We start from the raw sequence: 20,004 nt of genomic DNA on the forward strand, positions 1-20,004 counted from the left end.
GAAATAATATAAACAAAATTTAAGACAATCAAATCATGTTTTAGTTTATTTACAACAATCTTTAATACATGTAATTATTTTCAAATCAAATATAGTCTTTTCACATCAGCACAAAATTGCTAACCTTCTACAAAGATTTGCATATATCAATAGAAATAAAAAGTTATCACTGGAAAGTATCCACCATCATTGACTGACCTTATGTAACTTCTTTGCCTTGAACTATGGGCTTTAAATACTTTGGAAAGTAAATAAGCTGACACTTAAGTTTTATTATACTGTAATCAAAAGGTTAAGCCTACTTTTTTGCATAGATCATTTACCTACTAATTCTATGATTGCTCTTAGATGTCTTTAAATTCTGAGATCTAAATGTAAAATTAACCAATAAGGCAATATTACTTATCAATTTATTTGCAAGATTTCTAGGGATTCTAAAATCTAATAAACAGGCTCTATTTTAGACCCATTGCCCTAAAAAGTAACCAAAATGTTTACTTTTTTTTTACATTTAATTTCAATTTTTGTATTGTTAAGAAAACTTAATTTTCTAGCTAAATATAGTTTACTGTAAATGGGAATAAGATGGAATCTGACAATATTGACTACTAAAATTAGTTATTGCTTTTGTTTAGTTTCAATTAGAAGAATCAGATGCTTTGACTTTCCTATGAATGTGAAAAGCAGAAGACGTATACATCTATTCATTTATTTTTTTTTAAACCCAATATGTGTCAAATTCCAGATCAATTTTGTATCCCATGACCTACATCATTAGAACAGCCAGGCTAAATTGGATTGAAATCATTAAACGTAATTATCTTCTTTAACAGAAAAAGCATCACGATACTTTTTAATGAACATTTACTTTTAATTGTGTCATTAGTATTGTTTACGATTCCAATTTATCATATTCAATCAACTATATAAACAATTTACAATGAAATAATAATGTGAAATTAAAAATCACTTTCGAATCACTTATGTATTTATCAAACAAATAAAAAATGAGTACATTTGATTAGACTACTTTTGTTTAGATGCCTACACCTAATTTCAGAAGCCAATAAACATTTCATCTATGAAAAAAAAATTAATTAATTTGATCTATGAAAATAAATTAATTAATTAATAAACTCTAAGAAAATCACTCCAAAAGCAAACAAGTATTTTATTTTACAATAAATTAAACAATTATATTAGTCTTTGTATAATTTTATCTGCAAAACAAAATTGTTTATTAATACATGCCATGCTTAAATGCACACACACACATTTGTCAATAAGAGATTTAAACTGGAATGATTAAAATCATAAATCATTGGATAAAAGTACTCAAAAGTCTAAATAAAAAGAAATAATAATAAAACTAGTGGATCTTTCTTGGAGGAGGTACAATTTTATTCAAGCTTATCTACATTCTATTTTTTTTTTTTAGGTTTATTTAAATTATATTTTGTTAAAAGAAAAAAAAAATCTTTGAAATAAAATCTTTGCTTGTTCACATAATACAATGTTTGTTGATCAAGCAAAACTTTCAAGTAATGTTCAAAGACCTAGGTTACTAATAATTTTTGTTACATTAAGCTATTGATAGCATTAAGTTTCTTCTGCAAGGACTTGACCATTGAAAGTAAAAAGAACCTCTTAAATAGATAAGTCACTTGTAATAGCAAAAAACCTGAATAGAAGAATGATCGATTCCTACACCCCCTCATAACTGAATACTTAATTGTATGGCACATTTTTGTAAAGAAAAACATTTGTTATAGCTTATTCTGCCCTTAACAATTTTATTCTGATGAAATTACTGAGACCTTAGCAATTAATATTAAAAAAATCACTGCATTTAAGCTATTTAGGATTAAATATATTCCTTGAATAAAAGTCTAAAAAAAACTTTAAAAGTAAAAAAATAAAAAGTTAAAAAAAATGTATTGTAGCTAAAATTTTTAAATGAGCACGAATACATAAAATGTAGGGATAAAAATGTATTTGATTAGTAAATAACAGCTAAAAGAACAATAATGAAAGACATAGCATGATAACAACAATTTGACCCAATGGATTTTAAATAGTGACAATTCATTCTTACACTAAATTTATTCTCAGCTTATAAAAAACATTTTTGTTGTCATTTTTAAACTTTTAAAACTCCGTTGGGTAAGTAAAAAAAAAAATAAAAAGGTAAAATATCTGGCAGTAATTATCATTCACAAGATATTTAACTTCCATGTTGAGCTGGCCTAACTGTAAATGGGGTGACACGAAACATGAAGCATCTATTACAAACTCTTACAGCCTGCTCTTGACCAATATGAGGCAAAGGCACAAAGTTAGATGAGCATCTATTGCAAAATATCTGCCAAAAAGAAATAAACAGTTGAAATGTTGGGTACATTGTGGAGTAGGGTGGACCACTTGAACTCATAATATTACCACTTGGTCCACCTGAAACATTCAATGCTAAAGATTTTCTTATATAAATATACCTTTCCACAGTTGCGACAGTGATGTCTTCTACGAACAAATGTAAAAGGCACTTGACAAGACATACATTCATTGCACTGCTCATCAGGAATCCAAACAGGTGGTTCTATCAAAATATATATTTAAAAAAATATGAGAATTAATAATTATATTTAGTTATTTCTCATTATTTATTTACAGTTAGAAGAAATTAGCCTAAAACGAATAAAATTAATGGAATGTATTCTTACTCTGCTTTTGATGTGATGAGTTTCGTGGCCTTCTAGAATTTCGTGAAGCATGTGACATGGCTCTGTAGGCTGCTCCCAAAGGAGTGGTATCTTTACTTTTATCCCCTTCAGCTATGTCTACAGGCTCTGAGCAGTTCATATCAAATACTGACCTAAGAATATTTCTCAAGTCTCCAGCAAAATTTGTTTGTAATTGATCAGCAACACCTAACGAGAGAATATTTTTCATTATTCAATTATTGAAGCTACATAGCAATTACTAACTCTAGGTAATTAAAATGATAAGGTATTCTTCCAACAAAGATAAAGGTTTATAACTACCTGAAATGCATACAAATAGTCTATGTATCATGTCACTACTACTTCTGAAACGAGCTCTGACTTGTTGGCGAGTAGCACTTTCTGCTGCTTTAATAGCAAGTGCTATTTCTTCTTGGTCTCCACAATCAGATGTGTAGGAACTTGTTTCACTGCTATTACAACTGAAAATAATTTTTTGAGAAACAAAATATAAATCTTTGTAGTGAAAAGACTAATTGACAGATGTCTGTTTCGATATGTACATTTAGATTAAACAAATTCAGAAAATAAAAATTTTTCGTTGTAATTTTGAATCAAAATAAATTTCAATTTGATAATTAAGCATTCAAAAAATATACTCATCAGAAATAAAACCTTTAAAAATGCATGAAAAATCTCTTACTATTCTGAATCCAGTAAATGAGAATCCACAAGAGATTTACTATGAGTGGAATGAGATGATATCTTGCTTTTGCTTTTATGAGACTCACTTCCAGATCTATGATTTTGACTTTCATTTTTTTTGCTTTTGTGATTTTGTTTCTGTTCAGTCTTTGTCTTTGAGACACATGTAGAGCTGGAAGAAGGAAAGGTAGATGACATATGCACAGGCTCTGGTGTAACTGGCGTCTGTTGAATATTTCCCTGAGAATGATCAGATAAACAACATACAGATGTGTTGAGGGATTGTATAGTTGATGTCCCATTAACACTGCATGTTTGATTATTGAGCTCTACTGAAACTTCAAGACCTGCAATGGTGGATGTGTGGTTAGTAATTGTGGAGGTAAGTTTATTATCTTCAACTGAGTGAGATGAAAGGTGATTCAATATTGTCTGTTCTTCTGAAAGATCAGTCTTAGATGAAGTCATTTGAGCATGGCTTGAGTCACTGAGATCATTTTGTGAAGCTGCTGATAGTATGTAACCTGTTTTGCTTTTATCATTGTTATTTTTTTCTTTCTCTCCTTGACAAGTCATGTGCAAGGAAAGTTCTGTGTCAGGATGAAATCTTTCAGCTCCAGTGACATGAGGATGATCTTGAATGTTGACAACATCAATCATACAAGGTTGAACTGAGTTTGTTTTATCAGGCACATTTGTATCACAGATAGAATCACCTAAATTACAGCAGGACATACATGAGGCCCCATTGAGCTCTGAATTATTTACAAATAATGAAACAGTTTCACTTGGTGGCATATTGAGATATTTTTTGTGTTCTGCCAGATCTTCTTGAGCAGATTCAGAATAACCCACCGAAATTCCACCCGGTTTAGTCCTGCTTGTACAAATACATTTTTTCTGACAACCATCATGTGAGACATTGCAGTATTGTGAGGCCTTAGTTGCATAGCCCAATGTAGTAGAATCAACTTCTACACTGTGAGAATGCACATCCACGGTTGATGCACATCCCAGAGACATAGTATGTTCCTCAAGAGGAGATACCATTATGTCATCTTCATCCAAATTTCTCAAAGAATAATTCTTATCAGCAACTAAACTATCTGTCAATAAAAAAGAAAAATTACTTTTTTAAAAGATATGCCCAATTTGACTTAGAGCCTATGAGTTATTAAAAAGTTTTAATAACTTGGACATAAAGATAGACGTGTAAGATATATCTTTTAAATAACTGTTAGAATCTTTACTGCATGATATAAGGTTTACATTTTTGTGTGCTTCAGTTAACAAACTATCAAAGTAGATTCATTAAAATGTTAAAGCAAGAAATCAAATTGAAAGGAACACAAGTTTCTTGAACCCTCAGAAAGAATTTTACGTTAGAAAAAATATCCACCTTAGACAAATATTTTATACTAACCTTCGTTTAACGTAAGGCACTTAATGGCGTTGCTATCTTCCTGTGTGCCATCTTTTTTACACCATGCTGACCCTTCATCGTGATCATCAGATTCAATGCAGGTCATTAAGCTGTTCTGTACATCAGCGCTTATATGATGTGATGAAGGTTGAGTTATCTCATCGTTTTTGGCTAATACTGAGCTTCCAGTTACCAGTGTTTGACCTGAATCATTAAAGGCTATGGTAAACATGCTACCCGAGTTACTTATAGGCTCACTGTGTAAACCAGAATCATTGCTATCACATTTGCTTTTGGCAAACTGTGCTCTGCTGTTTGCAGTACATTCGGCATAGTTCTCAAGACCACCATCATTTGTACTTCTGTTCTGTGCAGTACGAGCTAAAAAGTCATCCACAAAAGAAAAAGCATTGGCATTTTGAATGGATAAAGGATTTTGAACCATGTCATGATTGTCCAAACCGGCTTCATAATAAAGCTGGTTAGTGAAATGTTGCATTTGCACATCATCTGATTGGTCAGAGTCACTTTCTTTAACTCCTTCTGCATCCCCTTTGCTCAAACTTGTTGATGATGCTGATGAAGTACTACTCTGAGCATCTAGTTCTTGTTTATCATAATTCTGTGCTTGTTTGGCACTCCTGGAGGCTTCAAAATTTAAGGCCAAAGCCTCTAGCCTCTCTGCAATCTCTAAGGCTGTTAGTTCACTTTCAATACTTCCATCATCTGAGTCTTCTTTTTTGCTTTTTCTTTTCCCTGGGTATTTTTTATCCTCTCTGACTTTTTTTCTCTCATCTTTGTTTTTTTGCTTTCTATTTTCTTCTAAACTAATTAAGAATGATGGCTCTTGCTGACTGCATAAGGCTCTCTCTAATGTATTGAGCTCCTCATCTGTTAATATACTTAAAAGTTCTCTGTGAGGAAAACAAAAACATGAAGAATTAACAAACAATATTATTTTAAAACTAAAAACTGTGATACAAAAGTAAAGGGTGAAGGACGATCAATAGGATATTACGTAATTTAAATTACATAGATCAATAAAAATATTTACATTTTTAAGAACTATGTTTCTTTGCGGCAGTGAGGTTAACTTCTAACCCTGGTATAAATGCTGTGTTAACTTTCTTAATTCTGGATAAAAATCTTATCTGAACCCAAATTAACAGAAAAGTGTTCAATATCACTAATATTACTCAAGTCACAAAATGTAAAATAGTATTTTATTGGTATATTGTTATAGGTAATTAAAAAAAAAAAACAACTAAAATAGTCAACACAGATTTCAATAACTTTTTGAAAATTTAAAATTCTGAAATTCTTTTATGTTTAATCTGCAGATTTACCTTATTTTCAGCAGTAGTGTTTGAAAAGGCCTAAACATTTCAGAGATATTCCAAGGATCATTGTCTGGATTTAAAGGCCCATCTTTGAAGATTAACACTCCACTGAAGCAACAAATTATAAAAATATTTTTAAATATAGCAAAAAAATAAAGACTCTTTTGTGATACTAAATAAAGAAAAAAATGTTTGGATTGAAAAGCTACCTGACAATTGCAAGCCTTGGTATAGTAAACATCAATGCTGGATCATATTCATCAATCATTTCATGTGTTAACAGACCAATTCTTAAAGCTCTGAAAAAAATGTTTTTGAGTTAAAAAAAAAAAGAGCTAATTAAATATCAATAAATTTAAAGTAGTAAAAGGATGAGTTGTTTTTTGCAAACATAGGTTATTTACAGATGATAATTTATAATTCAAAAGGATAAGCTTATTGAGAATGTATGGTTGTACATAAGAAGCAACTTATAAATAGTTGAAAATAGGTTTAAATCAATGTTTCACTATAAATACTTCTATCCATGAAAGAAAACTCATTAAACCCTATATACTTATAGATATATTTACCTTTGCACAGTTTCAGAAAAAAGAACAGTAATTTCTTGAATCATGTCATATTCATGAGCTGTTTTCACAGAAACCATGGCACTAACATAGCTGATGAAAAAAAACAACTTCAAAGATAAATACAATATTTAGCATTTTTATTTTTATTAAGAAACGCTATACTTTTTGAAAGATAAATATGTAATGGTGATGTTTTATTATATTGAAAAGTTTTTTAAAAATGTTTGCTTTTAACAGACCTTAATTCAAATTCTGCAAATAGTTTATCAAATATGATCAAAGATTCTTTAATCTGGAACAAAGAAAGGTCCAAATTTTAAAACAAAGATGAAATTGTAGATCTGTCCAACATAAAATTCTACATATGTCCTATATAACAGTTATTAAAGCTACAAGTCTTTCTTGAAAGAAATGTGTTTTCTCAATACTTAGGGGTATGATTGCTGAGGGATATTCTAAAGTAAGTTTCGATTTTAATTTGGAATTTCAGAACATTCCAGGATTCTTTAATATATCCCCAATATTTATTACGTAACTAAAAGAGCGTAAGTTGTACTTGAAACTGTTGTTACAGAAACAAGAGCCTTGCCAAGATACATTTCAAAAGCTAACTTTGCTTGACCACAATTTTCAAATCCTACGGAAGGCCACAGATAATTTCAAAGAAAAAGGTACTTCAATAAGAAATCATTTTAAAGAGTTATTTAGAAGTGCAAATAAAAACAATTAGTTATAGTCATAAAGCCAAGGGAAGATTGCACTACCTAAAGATGGTAACATTTTACTTTCGATAATAGCTAAAAAAAAATAAAAAAAAATTAATTACTTTTTCAGTATACTCCTGAATATTACAAAGGCACTGTTCTCTTAAAATACTTCGTAAACTGTCAAGATTTTTAGTTAGTGCTCTTGCCAGAGGACGCATACACGCACTTTCTATTTCTCTATTCATAATACTGGAACCAGCTGCCAAACACTGAAAGATATCATATTTCTTAGTATTATTTGTACATTGGAACAGAATAATAGATACTGTTGAACTTTATTATTAGAAATAAATTATAGTATCTATATTTTGTTTACTTGTTCACTTACATTTCAATGCTCTATTTACACACATATAGTACAATTATTTAACTTTATTGTTGGCCTTAAGTCAGGGAAAAAGTGTTATTCATCTTACAAAAATGAGATGAAAACCTGGGCATTAATTGTGCTTACAATTTTCTTGCCCACAATGCAGTTTTTCCCATTTTCATGCAAGCTTCCTAAGGGTCACTGGCTTCAGAGCTGACTCCCAAAGCATTTACAATGTTTGAGTAGAGCTGCAAGGCAGGAGAGGTTAGGATTCACAGTATTCCTCTTCCTTGAGTAGCCAACTTTAACTAATGACCCCTTCTAAATTTATTAGTTAATTTAACTTAAATAACTTAAAATGTTCAAAATCTTTACAAAAAAAAAAAAAAAAAAAAAAAAAAAAAAGCCTGTATGTTAGAAATATTTTCAAGATGATTATTATAATGTAACATTCTAAGAAGAACTGCATAATCCTACACCAAAACAATATGTCAAACGACAACTTTATTATTATTACTGGGGCCATTTTCCCTAATCCATTTTTAATTTTTGTGGCTAACCCTAACCCTGAAAGTCTAAAACTTCATTGTATCTTAATTTAAAATGATAAATGTTCATAAATGTTTCCATTAACAGCTTTTGAAGTCTTGAGAGATGAATTTTTAAAATTAATACTTACCTCAGCACCAAACCATAATTGTCCTGCCAAATTTTCTTGTATTACATCATCAGGAAACTTCACTCTAAAGTCTCGAGAGGCACGCTGATCTTTTACAGTTTCGTCCATCATCTGAGATACAACATTGAGTACTCTGGCCTGACAAGCCCGCAGTTGATTCACCAGAGCAGTGCATCTTTCTGGGTCTTTCCTTCCCTCAAAACTATCAAGCTCGGCAGCAACAAGATTGAGTTCTTCATCAGCGAAATAAAACTGAGCAAGAAGTGATGAGTCTGATCTCTGAAATCACAACATTATATGACTTTTTATAAGTCCAAATCAAAGGTTGGAAATGTCATTTGTTTACAATAAGTTGTTTCAATAATTAGTAATAGAAATTACTGATAATATTCAAAAGTGAATAGCAAATAATCTCACACTGTTTTAAGCTTAACTAATATAGAAAGATTAGTGCTTGAATTTTGAGACTCGATGTGTATCAAACTTAGCCTTGAATTCCTATGTTTATTGTTAGGCACTTAGTTTATATTATTAGTTAATTAAAGACGCACCATAGAAGACGTATATTGAACGGGACTAGTGACGCTTGGGATATTTTGGGTTAGAGACTGGAAAATCAGTTAGCGATAGGATTCTCTAGGGTAATGACTGTTTTTATTGACAGACTTTGACCTTTTTCTTGGATTAAACATTATATTTATTGTTCGGCAGAGTTGAACACATCTTTTCACTAGTTAAATAGATGTTTGTTGTTCTGTGCTATTGATCAACTACACTGAATATGCCCGAACAAGAATCTCCAACACTGCTGAGTAATTATCATTTGACAACCATCAACAGTTGACTTCAATACAGAATAAACATCCATCACATTATACATACAGTGTAATAATTAACAGATATAGAGTGAGAAGTTAAAACATTTTTTAAACATAAAAATTGAATCCCTAGCATTTTCAGACCAAGCAGGAAATCTACCAAAATTTTCAATTTGCAATATGTTTTAATATTTTCTACACAATTCACATGAAAAATCTTATGTTCAAACCTTCTGCATATGTGGACAAAGCTGATTTCCTTTCAATACACACAACTCATTACTGAAAATGTGAGTTCTTCAGATAACTCTTTATCTCCCCTGCTACTTTAGTTTCCTGCATGGGTTAAAATCTTTGTCATTATTTTATGCAGTAACCTCAGTATCTTCTACCAAGTGGTCTGTTTTTTCCAGTTTATTATAAGTATGCACTAAAAATCTTCCCTCGTCTGTACACCTTGTAAAAATATCTTGTGGTACATAAGATGTTATAAATGATATTCACCTTAAAGGGAAACTCCGATAGTTTTTCAAATTTTAGTTATTGACATATTTAAATTCTGCGTAAAAAGTTGTAATAGTAAACATTATATCATTTTTTATTTAAATGCTCGGAAAATTTTATATTTAATAAATTAGACAGAAAATTCTCCACGCCCCCAAAAAAACGGGGTTCTGCGAGATGTTTTTAGTTTTTAAAAACGTGACGTCACGAGGGTGCTGGCTAAATATACATCTAGACCTATATAACCGATAAACTCTCTAGTCTAGATCTAGACCTATCGGATCGCATTTATTGTTACGCTTCACAGCTAGATCTAGTCTCCACGTTGATTTATAATCGGTCATTGTTTATAAACCTCTATTTCTACTTGAAGAAAATTAAATATTGTTCTTCAGCTTGTTGCGGTAGTTCCAATCACAAAGATAAAATCAGCAAGTATGCTGACACAGAAATTAGTGTCTCTTTTCATTTGTTTCCAAGAGATGAAGTTTTAAAGGGAAAATGGGGAAAATTTATTCGCCTGAAGAGCAAATATTTTACAAAGGCATTAGCTAATTCCTGTTTATGCTCAAACCATTTTGAGAGAAGCTGTTTCAGCAACTTCATTGCTGTGGAAATAGGATTTAAAAAAAAAATTGAAGTTAATACCAGGTGCAGTACCAACAATACATTGGATTTCCAGGCCAAAGAATTCAATTAATGATACTACTGAGACATTTTAAACAACTGAAGTTCATAAATATAAATGAAATCAGATTTGTGAGCTAGAAATTTACTACGAATACTAGATCTACTATTAAATTTCTTATTTAATAAGTAGATCTATCGTCTACGAAACTCAATTCCAACTTTTTAACTTTTGACCTTGGGGGTGTGTCTCGCCGGCTGAGCCAGCGTCAAGCTCTCTCATCACTTTTTCCATGTCAACCAATGTTAGGTCGAAACAGCACACAAAAATCATAATTTTCTTACGGTCAAACATACAGTCATAATTTATACACCATTAGAAATTTCTTTTAAAGTATTTTAATGATGTAATAACGAAAAATTTTTTTTATCAAAGATAATTTCTTTTTCGCCTCCCTATCAATGAGTATCAATAGGATTTGAGTGCACCGTCGTGACGTCACACAGAAATTCAGTGAAAATCTGACTGTTTTGGATGCGCAGAAAAATTATGTCACAAAAACATCAATTACTAAGTTATTCTTGCAAATAAAAAAAAAAGAATAATATATTCATTATCTATAAATCAAAACACATATTATATCAAAAATTGTCAAAACCATCGGAGTTACCCTTTAATAATGTGCAAAGAATTATTAGTTCAGTGTCTCAATTCCAATGTGAAATGCCACAGTATTTTTAAGATTACTGTTTTAAAGAAAGTATAACTTGTCAGGATTGGGCTGAAAGTTGATTAGATGAGATTTAGAATCAGAAAATACCCTTAAGATGCTTCAATCAATTCTTTTTTTTTTTTTTCATATACCTTTTTGTTTCTTCTTGCCTGGCTCACATACAAGAGAATACAAAGTTTAATATCATGATGAACATGATGAGTTAATTTTTTGTACCCTTATATGGCTGAATGAGCTAATGTTTCAAAATCTCTGCCATTACATTATTTGTTGTAAACCCCATACAAAATATGAACTACAGGGCAAAGCAAGTACTCATATCAAATTAAAATGAATTTCATACTTTTAAGAACAAAACATAATAATGGTTTCTATTTTATCTAGTTTAAAATATTTGCAGAAATAACACTTTTTTAAATATTTTTGTTGATATTAGCCTTTCTAATGAATGTTTCATTATTATATAGCTTGAAGAACTATTTAGATATATTATTTAGCCTCTCATAAAGTATTGGATGTGAAAGTTTAGAACTGAAAAATAACACTTACAGGAGAAATAGTTCACAACATTTAAAATGGTTTACAAAAAAAATGGACTGAGAGAAAAACTAAGATTTATGTATTTGTGCAAAATACTAAATTTGGAGGAAGGAAACAGCAAGAGCAAAACACTTTTTCAGAAATTGCAAAATCAGACCATGTAACCTAGTTGGCATGAATTTATTCAGTTTTGGCTGTGCTTCAAATATAGCACAAAACACTATAAAAACTGCTGCAAATTATCTAACTTTAGGTATAGAAACAACCTGTGTGAATCCTCGGGGTGTATCAACCTGAGATGAAATCCTATTAAAAAATCAGAGCAGGAAGGACTCAATCCTCCCGTAGTGCTCTGGTAAGAAACTGGGCCAGAGACTTTATACAAGATGGATACAAAACAGGTCTTGTCGCCTGGAATTCTGTGCTTACTGCATTTTAACTTCTTAAAATCTAACATCACACTCTGTGGAGCAAGAGTTGGTCTTAGCTCCATCGGTTTCTTAAAGAGTCGAACCTATTCGACTTCTGTTTAGATGGCAGTAGTGCATATAACAGAGGTACTGCTCGGGGATCAATGAGTGCATGTAGGTTTATTAGCAGCACCTATAAGACAAGCCCAATAAACGTTGCACAAATGTTCAACAGATGCCTGAGAAATATCCTAAAAATACACTGGTATGACAAAGTAGAAAACACCAAACTCTGGGAGATGAGTGGACAGAAGAAGTGGAGATGGATTGGTCACACCCTTAGAAAAGATACCAGCAACAGAGCTAGGCAGGCCTTAGAGTGGAACCCCCAGGGAACAAGACGCAGAGGAAGACCAAAAAGAACATGGCGACACAGTGTACTTGAAGAAGCCGGGAGGACCAGGAAGAGCTGGGAAACCATAAAAAAAACTAGCAAGAGACCATGGAGAGTGGCGTGTTTTTGTCAAGGCCCTATGTGATGATGATGAAATGTTCAGTAACGTGGCTCCCTTACATTTACTTATAACATAAACTAGCTTCTCCAGGATTAAGTTTTATTAATTACTGGCCGCGTCGACAGGTGACAAACAACCACTAGCTTAATAACTGTTCTCACCTCCCCCTCCCTATCTACATAAGATACGCGCCGCCCTAAGAATAGTGTTTCACAGGCTGGACAGAGAGATTCGTTTAGGTCCCTCCTCATACAGTAGGCAACGAATATAAACAATAAATTTGACCTGATGCCTGACATCCCTGGTATGTACATACATGTCGGAAAATCAACTAGCTTTCTTGCCCACCCGTTCAACAAAAAGTCCTATCTAGATAAAGAAAGACCCAAACAAGTTTTAAGATAGACCTGATAAAATTCATACAGTCTCTTCTGATGGGAGTTTATTTCCAAGTTTCCTTAGGGACAAACGACCTGGTTGCTGCAACTGGTAGCTGGTAATGCTTTATCAACGTAGACCGCAGTTGCCTATATCTATGAGATCTCCAAACAACGCTGTGACCCGAGCCGACCACACCAGATACATCCTCCTTTTTTTTACACACCTGTCAGCGCAAAGGTATTGCCTACTGTCCAGTACCATAGAATATTGCCCAGTGTCCACAGTGCCTACTGCCTAGTATCATCTACCCAGTATCCGGCACAAGCTGTCCACTGCCCAATAGCTACTACCGACTGCTTAGAGCAGCCTTTGCTACAGAAAATAGACTGGTGTGAGTTAGCAAGGCCATCTACGCGCTAGAAACTACAGCTGAGAGATCACCCTACGATAACAACTACAAAGTTAGACTGCAGCACCAACTTTCTCTACCAGCGCCAGCTTGCTTACGGCATAGAAGACATCCCAAGCCGACGTCATTAGACAGAACCTGATGATTCATCCTTCTGAGTGCCAGTTCTACGACCATCAGAAGACCCAATGTGCTAGCAGCAAAAAAAAAAAATAAGTAGGCAAGACAATAGGAGCACTCTATCATTCACTCATTAATTAGCAATCTATGATGAGAATGTATTTTATACATTAATACATCTATTTCATTTCTCGGTTATATTTTTTTTCATCAGTTATCTTTAGTAAACTTATATTTACTAAATCATTTTAATTTACAAATTTAATATACTGGTCTGTTCTAATTGTTATTTGCAGTGTGCCTGTTATATATCTTGTATAGGTGAGCGGGATAAATAAATTTAATTTCCCCTAGACTTTAACAAACGCGCCAACAATAGTCATTAAAACATCTCATCACACAAACATATTTAAGTCCAACCCATCAGATGCCATCTGCTGCTACACCTAAGGGTCGGCAATATAGCACCCCGCTAGATTTGGATGGGGTACTAGTTCAGGACAGGACTGACCCAAACAAGCTGCAGATAACATGTGTACACCGATTTATTGGAGCAGTCATTTCTAAGCAGTTGATGCTCCAACAATGCAGCTACAAATCCCGAAGCACCAAACAAGTTTCTTCAGGCAAAGGCAGAAATCCGAGCACTCAATTATGAGAAGTAGTTAAAATATTGGTAGGAATCCGAGAAGGCTTTGGTTTCTGGCAGCATATGCGTCATCCAGATTGCGATGATTCGTGGTAGTGGTTAAAGAAGTCAGACCAAGCAATCAACTCTGAGAGTTAAGCGGTATGTGTCTGAAAACTCACTCGGTTTGTATTGGGGGGCAGGCTATGAGGCATTACACCGGACGGCCCAGTTTCTTGCCAGAGCACAATTGTTCTGTTCCCAATCGGAGTTCATCTCACGTGCTAGAATACTGACACTATCAAAGCACTACACACTAACCAAATAATCAACAAACCACATCTAACCAGCCAACAAATTACAACCTACCACCATCCATCCAACCACAATCAATCATAAAAAAATTATCCATCTAGCCAACCAACCACAACCAACATACCAGCCAATCAACAACAACCAACCTACCACAACCACCCAAACATCACCAACCATCCATCCATCAATCCAACCAACCAACCAACCACAACCAACATACCAGCCAATCAACAACAACCAACCTACCACAACCACCCAAACATCACCATCCATCCATCCAACCAACCTAATCTAACCAGTTAACCATCCAACAAAACAATTATCCATCTAGCCGACCAACATACCAACCAACCAGCACCATTCATCCAACCAATCAGAGCCAACCAGCTAACCATTACCAACCATCTATCTACACAGCCAATCAACAACAACCAACCAACCACAACCACCCAAACATCAGCAACTATCCATCCATCAATCCAACCAACCCTAACCCCAACCAACCAACCTACCAAACAACCACAACCAACATATCCATCAACCAGCCAACCAATCTTAATATCCATTTAGCCAACCAAACACAACCAGCATACCAGCCAACCATCACCATCCAATCAACCACAACTAACCAGCCAACCATCAAACAAAACAATTATCCATTTAGCCAACCAACCACAACCAACATACCAGCCAACCATCACCATCCAACCAACAAAACAATTATCCATCTAGCCAACCTACCAAACAACCATCACCATCCATCCAACCAATCAAAGCCAACATATCCACCAACCTACCAACAATCACCAACCAGCTAACCATTACCAGCCATCAATCTTTCCAGCCAATCAACAACAACCAACCAACCAACCATAACCACCCAACCACAACCAACCAGCCAGCCATACAGCCAACCAACAACAACCAACTACCCATCCAACTACCCACGACCAACTATCAAACCAACCAGCCAGCCAACCAACCAACCACATCCAACCATCAAATAAGTTAAACAACCATCCATCCAACCATTCACAACCAACCATCCATCCATTATCAAGATTTTAGCCATAGTTTCTATAGTTAGATATATAATTTATGTTTAGCACACATACAGTTGCTTTTTGTAAACAATATGTGCCAAAAAATATCCTTAAAATTCTATAAGTTGGCAACACCAATCAATGTAAATCACAAAAAAAAAAAAATGGCAGCGCACAGATCACATTTGAAGTTGCTAAGGCACTTTTTTCAATTATATTTAAAATATATAAAAGTTACTTTTTACAGCCAAATTGATCAAAAACACTATTTACCTCTATTTTTGTTACATTTATATATGTGTATTTATGTTTATGTATGTTGTCTGTGTGTTTGTTTTACATGTAGTCTCCATTGTTCTACTGTTCAGTATATTCATGTGTTCATGATTTTTCTTCGGAGGCATGGGTTCATATCCCACTGCTGCCACCATGTTATATTATCACAATACAATAACAATCCTTCCTGTTGTTTAAAAGTTACACTCCATTTTTATTAAGTTGAACAAGAGTAGAGAAACAAACAGGATAGTCTTTATCTAATACTCACTAATGACACACTTTAAGAATAGAGTTAAATGATGAAGATTGTAGCCTATAGTGGCTATAGATATTAATTTGTAGTTTAGTTTATGTTTGCATGTTTTATTGAGAGTTTTACTTTAATTTGGACTGTTTATTTTATGTTGTGTGTATCAATTTTTCACTATTTTTATTAATCATCATCATTGGTCATTCATCATTGTCATCATCAAACTCCATTTGACTTAATTTGAGTGAAGGCTTGAGTTTGAGAGGCTTAAAAAATTAAATCCTCTCTTGCAAAAGCCCTAGATTCTAGATCTAGATCTAGTATTCATAAGTATTAGATCTAATATATTATATAAAATTAAAAGGACGATAGTTGTCACAATCACAATATGAATATAGATCTAGATCTATAAATAAATATAATGAAATGATTCTGAAATAGTCAAAATTACCTTGGGTCTATATAACCATTTTCTCAAAGAATTCATATTAACGACGAATATAGCTTTTTAGGTCATTTGGCTAAAATATTCGGCATCACACCGTAGATTTATCGTAAAAACAAAATGTTAACAAATTGTTTATGAGATCTAGATCTATTAGAGTAATTAGACTAGATATATAGATCTAAGAGTCTAGATGACTAGATCTAAACTAGAATCTATAGAGTCTAGTAAACTAGTTTATCTTCCTCCCAGAGATCTCTTGAATCGTAACTACGTCACAATTTCCGGTGTAAGTCTAATCCTTGCCATATGTCCAAATTATACTTTCTAGACATCTTAGTCTTAGAGTCTAGACCTAGTCTAGATCTATAAATTTGTTAAAGCGAGTTAAAGCAACATAATTTTAAAAAATAAACAGTAATGGGCGAATCAAATTAAACTACTGTAAGCAGAAACATAACACGCAATGACAAAGCCGGCTAAACAAAGCCTGTCAGCTGACAAAGACAAAGTCGACAAAGGGAAAGATCACTAGATTCTATAAAAAGTCTAGACTAGCTCTAATGAAAAGAACCATAGACTTCACAAAGAATTAGATCTATATTCTATGGTGGAATCGTCTTAGATCTCTAGGCTTTTTAATAGGCATAATAATAATAATAAATAAATAAAGTCTGTGTTTCACATCGCTACGCAAACCCAGTTGTCAGAAGACTAGTGAGGAATGCAGTATTTCCCGTGGCTGTAATGCCCCAGCTGTGACCTACATATTTTGCCACATCCAGGTAGCTCAATCTTAGAATGTTAAAAGACAATTTGATGAGCCTATCGGTGACTACAGTGAAGAGATAATTCAAGATGCAGAGACTTTCGAAGTCAAAATTTTACCAAACTATTTATGTCATTGTGACTCGATTACACAACAGATTTTATTGGATATTCCGTCATGTTTCACTCGCCAATGCCCAGTTTCATTTCAAGTGCAAACGACAAAGAGTTATATGATGCCACCCTACTTCAAGTCTCATCTTACCCAGATGATATTGCCAAAGAATGTTGTTCAGAGATGAACTCCTTCAAAGAAGTCTACCAAAAAGACATATACGAGATTTGGCTTTAAAAAAAAAATAGATAGGCCCTAACTTGATTTTATCATCGTTTTCTAAACATTGACACAACATGCATGTCTCACTTAGGCCTATGCTGTGACAGTTTGTTCAGAAGAGCAGTCATTCTCGAAGTTGTTTTTAATAAAAAAATATTTTAAAGTTCTACGAAACAGAGAAAGCTGGCTTCATTTCATCATCATCATTCCTTTGAGTTCCTCATGGAACATAGGGCCTCGACATAAACACGCCACTCTCCACGGTCTCTTGCTAGCTTTTTGATGGTGTCCCAGCTCTTCCCGGTCTTCTCTGCTTCTTCAAGTCGTTCGACTTTCCCTGCATAGCTTCATAAGTCTCCTTTGTGGAGCTCTACTTTCGCCTCTGACAATGTTTAGTGTTTGTGCTTTTGCTCTGGTTTCTATAACACTTTTTTTTCCATGGACAGGTTGTTAGCCTATCGCACAACCCCTGTGTCCCGGGGAGGGGGATGCACCTTTTGTCTGGCCTCTTTCCTAACAGACCTGTCCGGCTTGGTAGTACCTGCCAGGAGTGATGAGCTCCCGCCGGTATAGCTCTGAGGGTCATTGAGGCACTCTAGCTGTCACACCACGGCAAGGTATGTGCATCAGGTGACAGCTGGCTTCATTTGATGTTCTTTATATCGAGAGAGAAACAGCCAAAAGTTCTGAAAAAAATTGCATTGATTTTTTACTCTGTTAATGAAAAGAAAAAAAATGAAATTTTAGTAAATGACTGTGATATCTGTTTAATTTTAAATAATTTACACAGAACTAGAGTTTTGATCAACCTTTAATAGTTGGACACACAGGAGTGTTATCGGAAAGAAATGTATAAAGGGAAACAAGAACGAGTACAACATTAGTTGGTTTATTTGAAACACCTTTGAGTCGTAAAGTAGGCCTATACTGTTTGAAAATGTACAAAAATTCAGTTTTAAGACAATTTTATTTCAAGGGAGTCATAACTGAATCAAACGTAGCCTAATGATTTTATTCCCTGGAAAATGTAGGCCTACTAAAACATACTGACTGACACTTAATTCGTCTTATTGGAAAATGGGGGCCCACCAACATAATCTTGAACTCGGGCCCACGGGTAGCCTACGTACCTTGCTACGCCACTGAATCATAAACAAGAAACATAAGGCCTTTAATTCTTAAACGTTATAGCCGACCCGCGGCGCAGCATACGTCACTATTTAGTGAAGGGTGAACACTTCGTAGAGAATTATATATATACAGAGGAGATTACTTGTTCTCTCCCCCCCCCCCCCCCCTCTTTTTTTTCTGAGCCGCGCTCTCTGTTGCCGCGAAAGTTACATGGGATAACTCTAATCCGATTTACAGAAATAAAAGAGTTATCTTAGCTTGACTTTTTTTCATCGAGCTTTAGAGAGTCTGCGTGCGTACGTGTCCCACATGGTTGGGCGACGTAGAGAATTATAAGATAGAGATCGAGGTTAGTGTGAATATAGCCCTATTCTGATGAATCTATAAAGGTACCAAAAAAAAAAAAAGAGCGTTCCAAGTCCTATAATATAGATGGCATGTTCATTCTGCATTCACAAACAAAGTCTTAATTGGTTTGGTGCAGTTGTGGCATGATCTCGAGTTGGCCCCGCTACGAAGACCTTCCCAAAATCACAATTATTAGGCCTATCTTGAATAGTGTAGATGTGTAGAAATGTGTTGAATGGAAACAAAAGGCAAAAGAACCGAACAAGAAGGAGCAGAAAATAAGTAAGATAAAAATCAACTATTGCTGGAATCCTGTGCAAAAAAAAAAAAAAAAATAATTAATTAATTGTTAATCGCAAGCACTATAGAGATTCGTCAACCTTATGATAACCTTGGTTAGTATAGTTACATGGTTAGGCCAATAATAGAATCTGCATCATATATATATGTCTATGATGATATGATCTGCATCCTCTGTTTGGGACACCTCAACTCAAGAAAACATAAAAAACCGTAACAGACTCAAAATAGAGCAGTGAGCTTCATAACAAACGAATATTCACATTTGACTAGAGTAAAACCTTAAGTAAAATCACTAAATTTAGAAAGCCTTCAGTAGAGAAGACTAGGCCTACTTGAGCGCTTTCACCAAAGATGCTTGCGCTCCATATAGACCAGGGGTTCTCAACCTGTGGGTCGCGACCCCTTTGGGGGTCGATTGACGATTTGCCAGGGGTCGCCTAAGACTAAGACCAACGAAAAAATGGAATGTTTTTGTCCATTCTTCTATTGCTGTGTGTGTGTGTGCCGGGGGGGGGGTTGCGACAGAGTGGGGGTTGCAAAAAGGGGTCGCCAAGACTAAAAGGTTGAGAACCGCTGATATAGA

General features: G+C 34.0%; 1 protein-coding gene across 1 annotated transcript; it reads right to left on the reverse strand.

The window, feature by feature from the left end:
* Positions 1–31: 31 nt before the first annotated feature.
* On the reverse strand, positions 32–17,168 carry LOC106058128 (lateral signaling target protein 2 homolog). Its single transcript, XM_013215503.2, has 13 exons — positions 16,541–17,168; positions 8,517–8,795; positions 7,587–7,736; positions 7,000–7,052; positions 6,761–6,850; positions 6,398–6,487; positions 6,195–6,296; positions 4,849–5,762; positions 3,424–4,531; positions 3,042–3,202; positions 2,721–2,927; positions 2,493–2,596; positions 32–2,362 (listed from the first exon to the last, which is right to left on the reverse strand). The coding sequence occupies exons 1-13, from the start codon at positions 16,574–16,576 to the stop codon at positions 2,225–2,227; spliced, it is 3,432 nt and encodes a 1,143-aa protein (XP_013070957.2). The 5' UTR covers positions 16,577–17,168; the 3' UTR covers positions 32–2,224.
* Between the last annotated feature and the right edge of the window lie 2,836 nt (positions 17,169–20,004).

The sequence above is a fragment of the Biomphalaria glabrata genome, chromosome 1 (genome assembly GCF_947242115.1).
Source record: "Biomphalaria glabrata chromosome 1, xgBioGlab47.1, whole genome shotgun sequence".
Classification (NCBI taxonomy): Eukaryota; Metazoa; Mollusca; class Gastropoda; family Planorbidae; genus Biomphalaria; species Biomphalaria glabrata.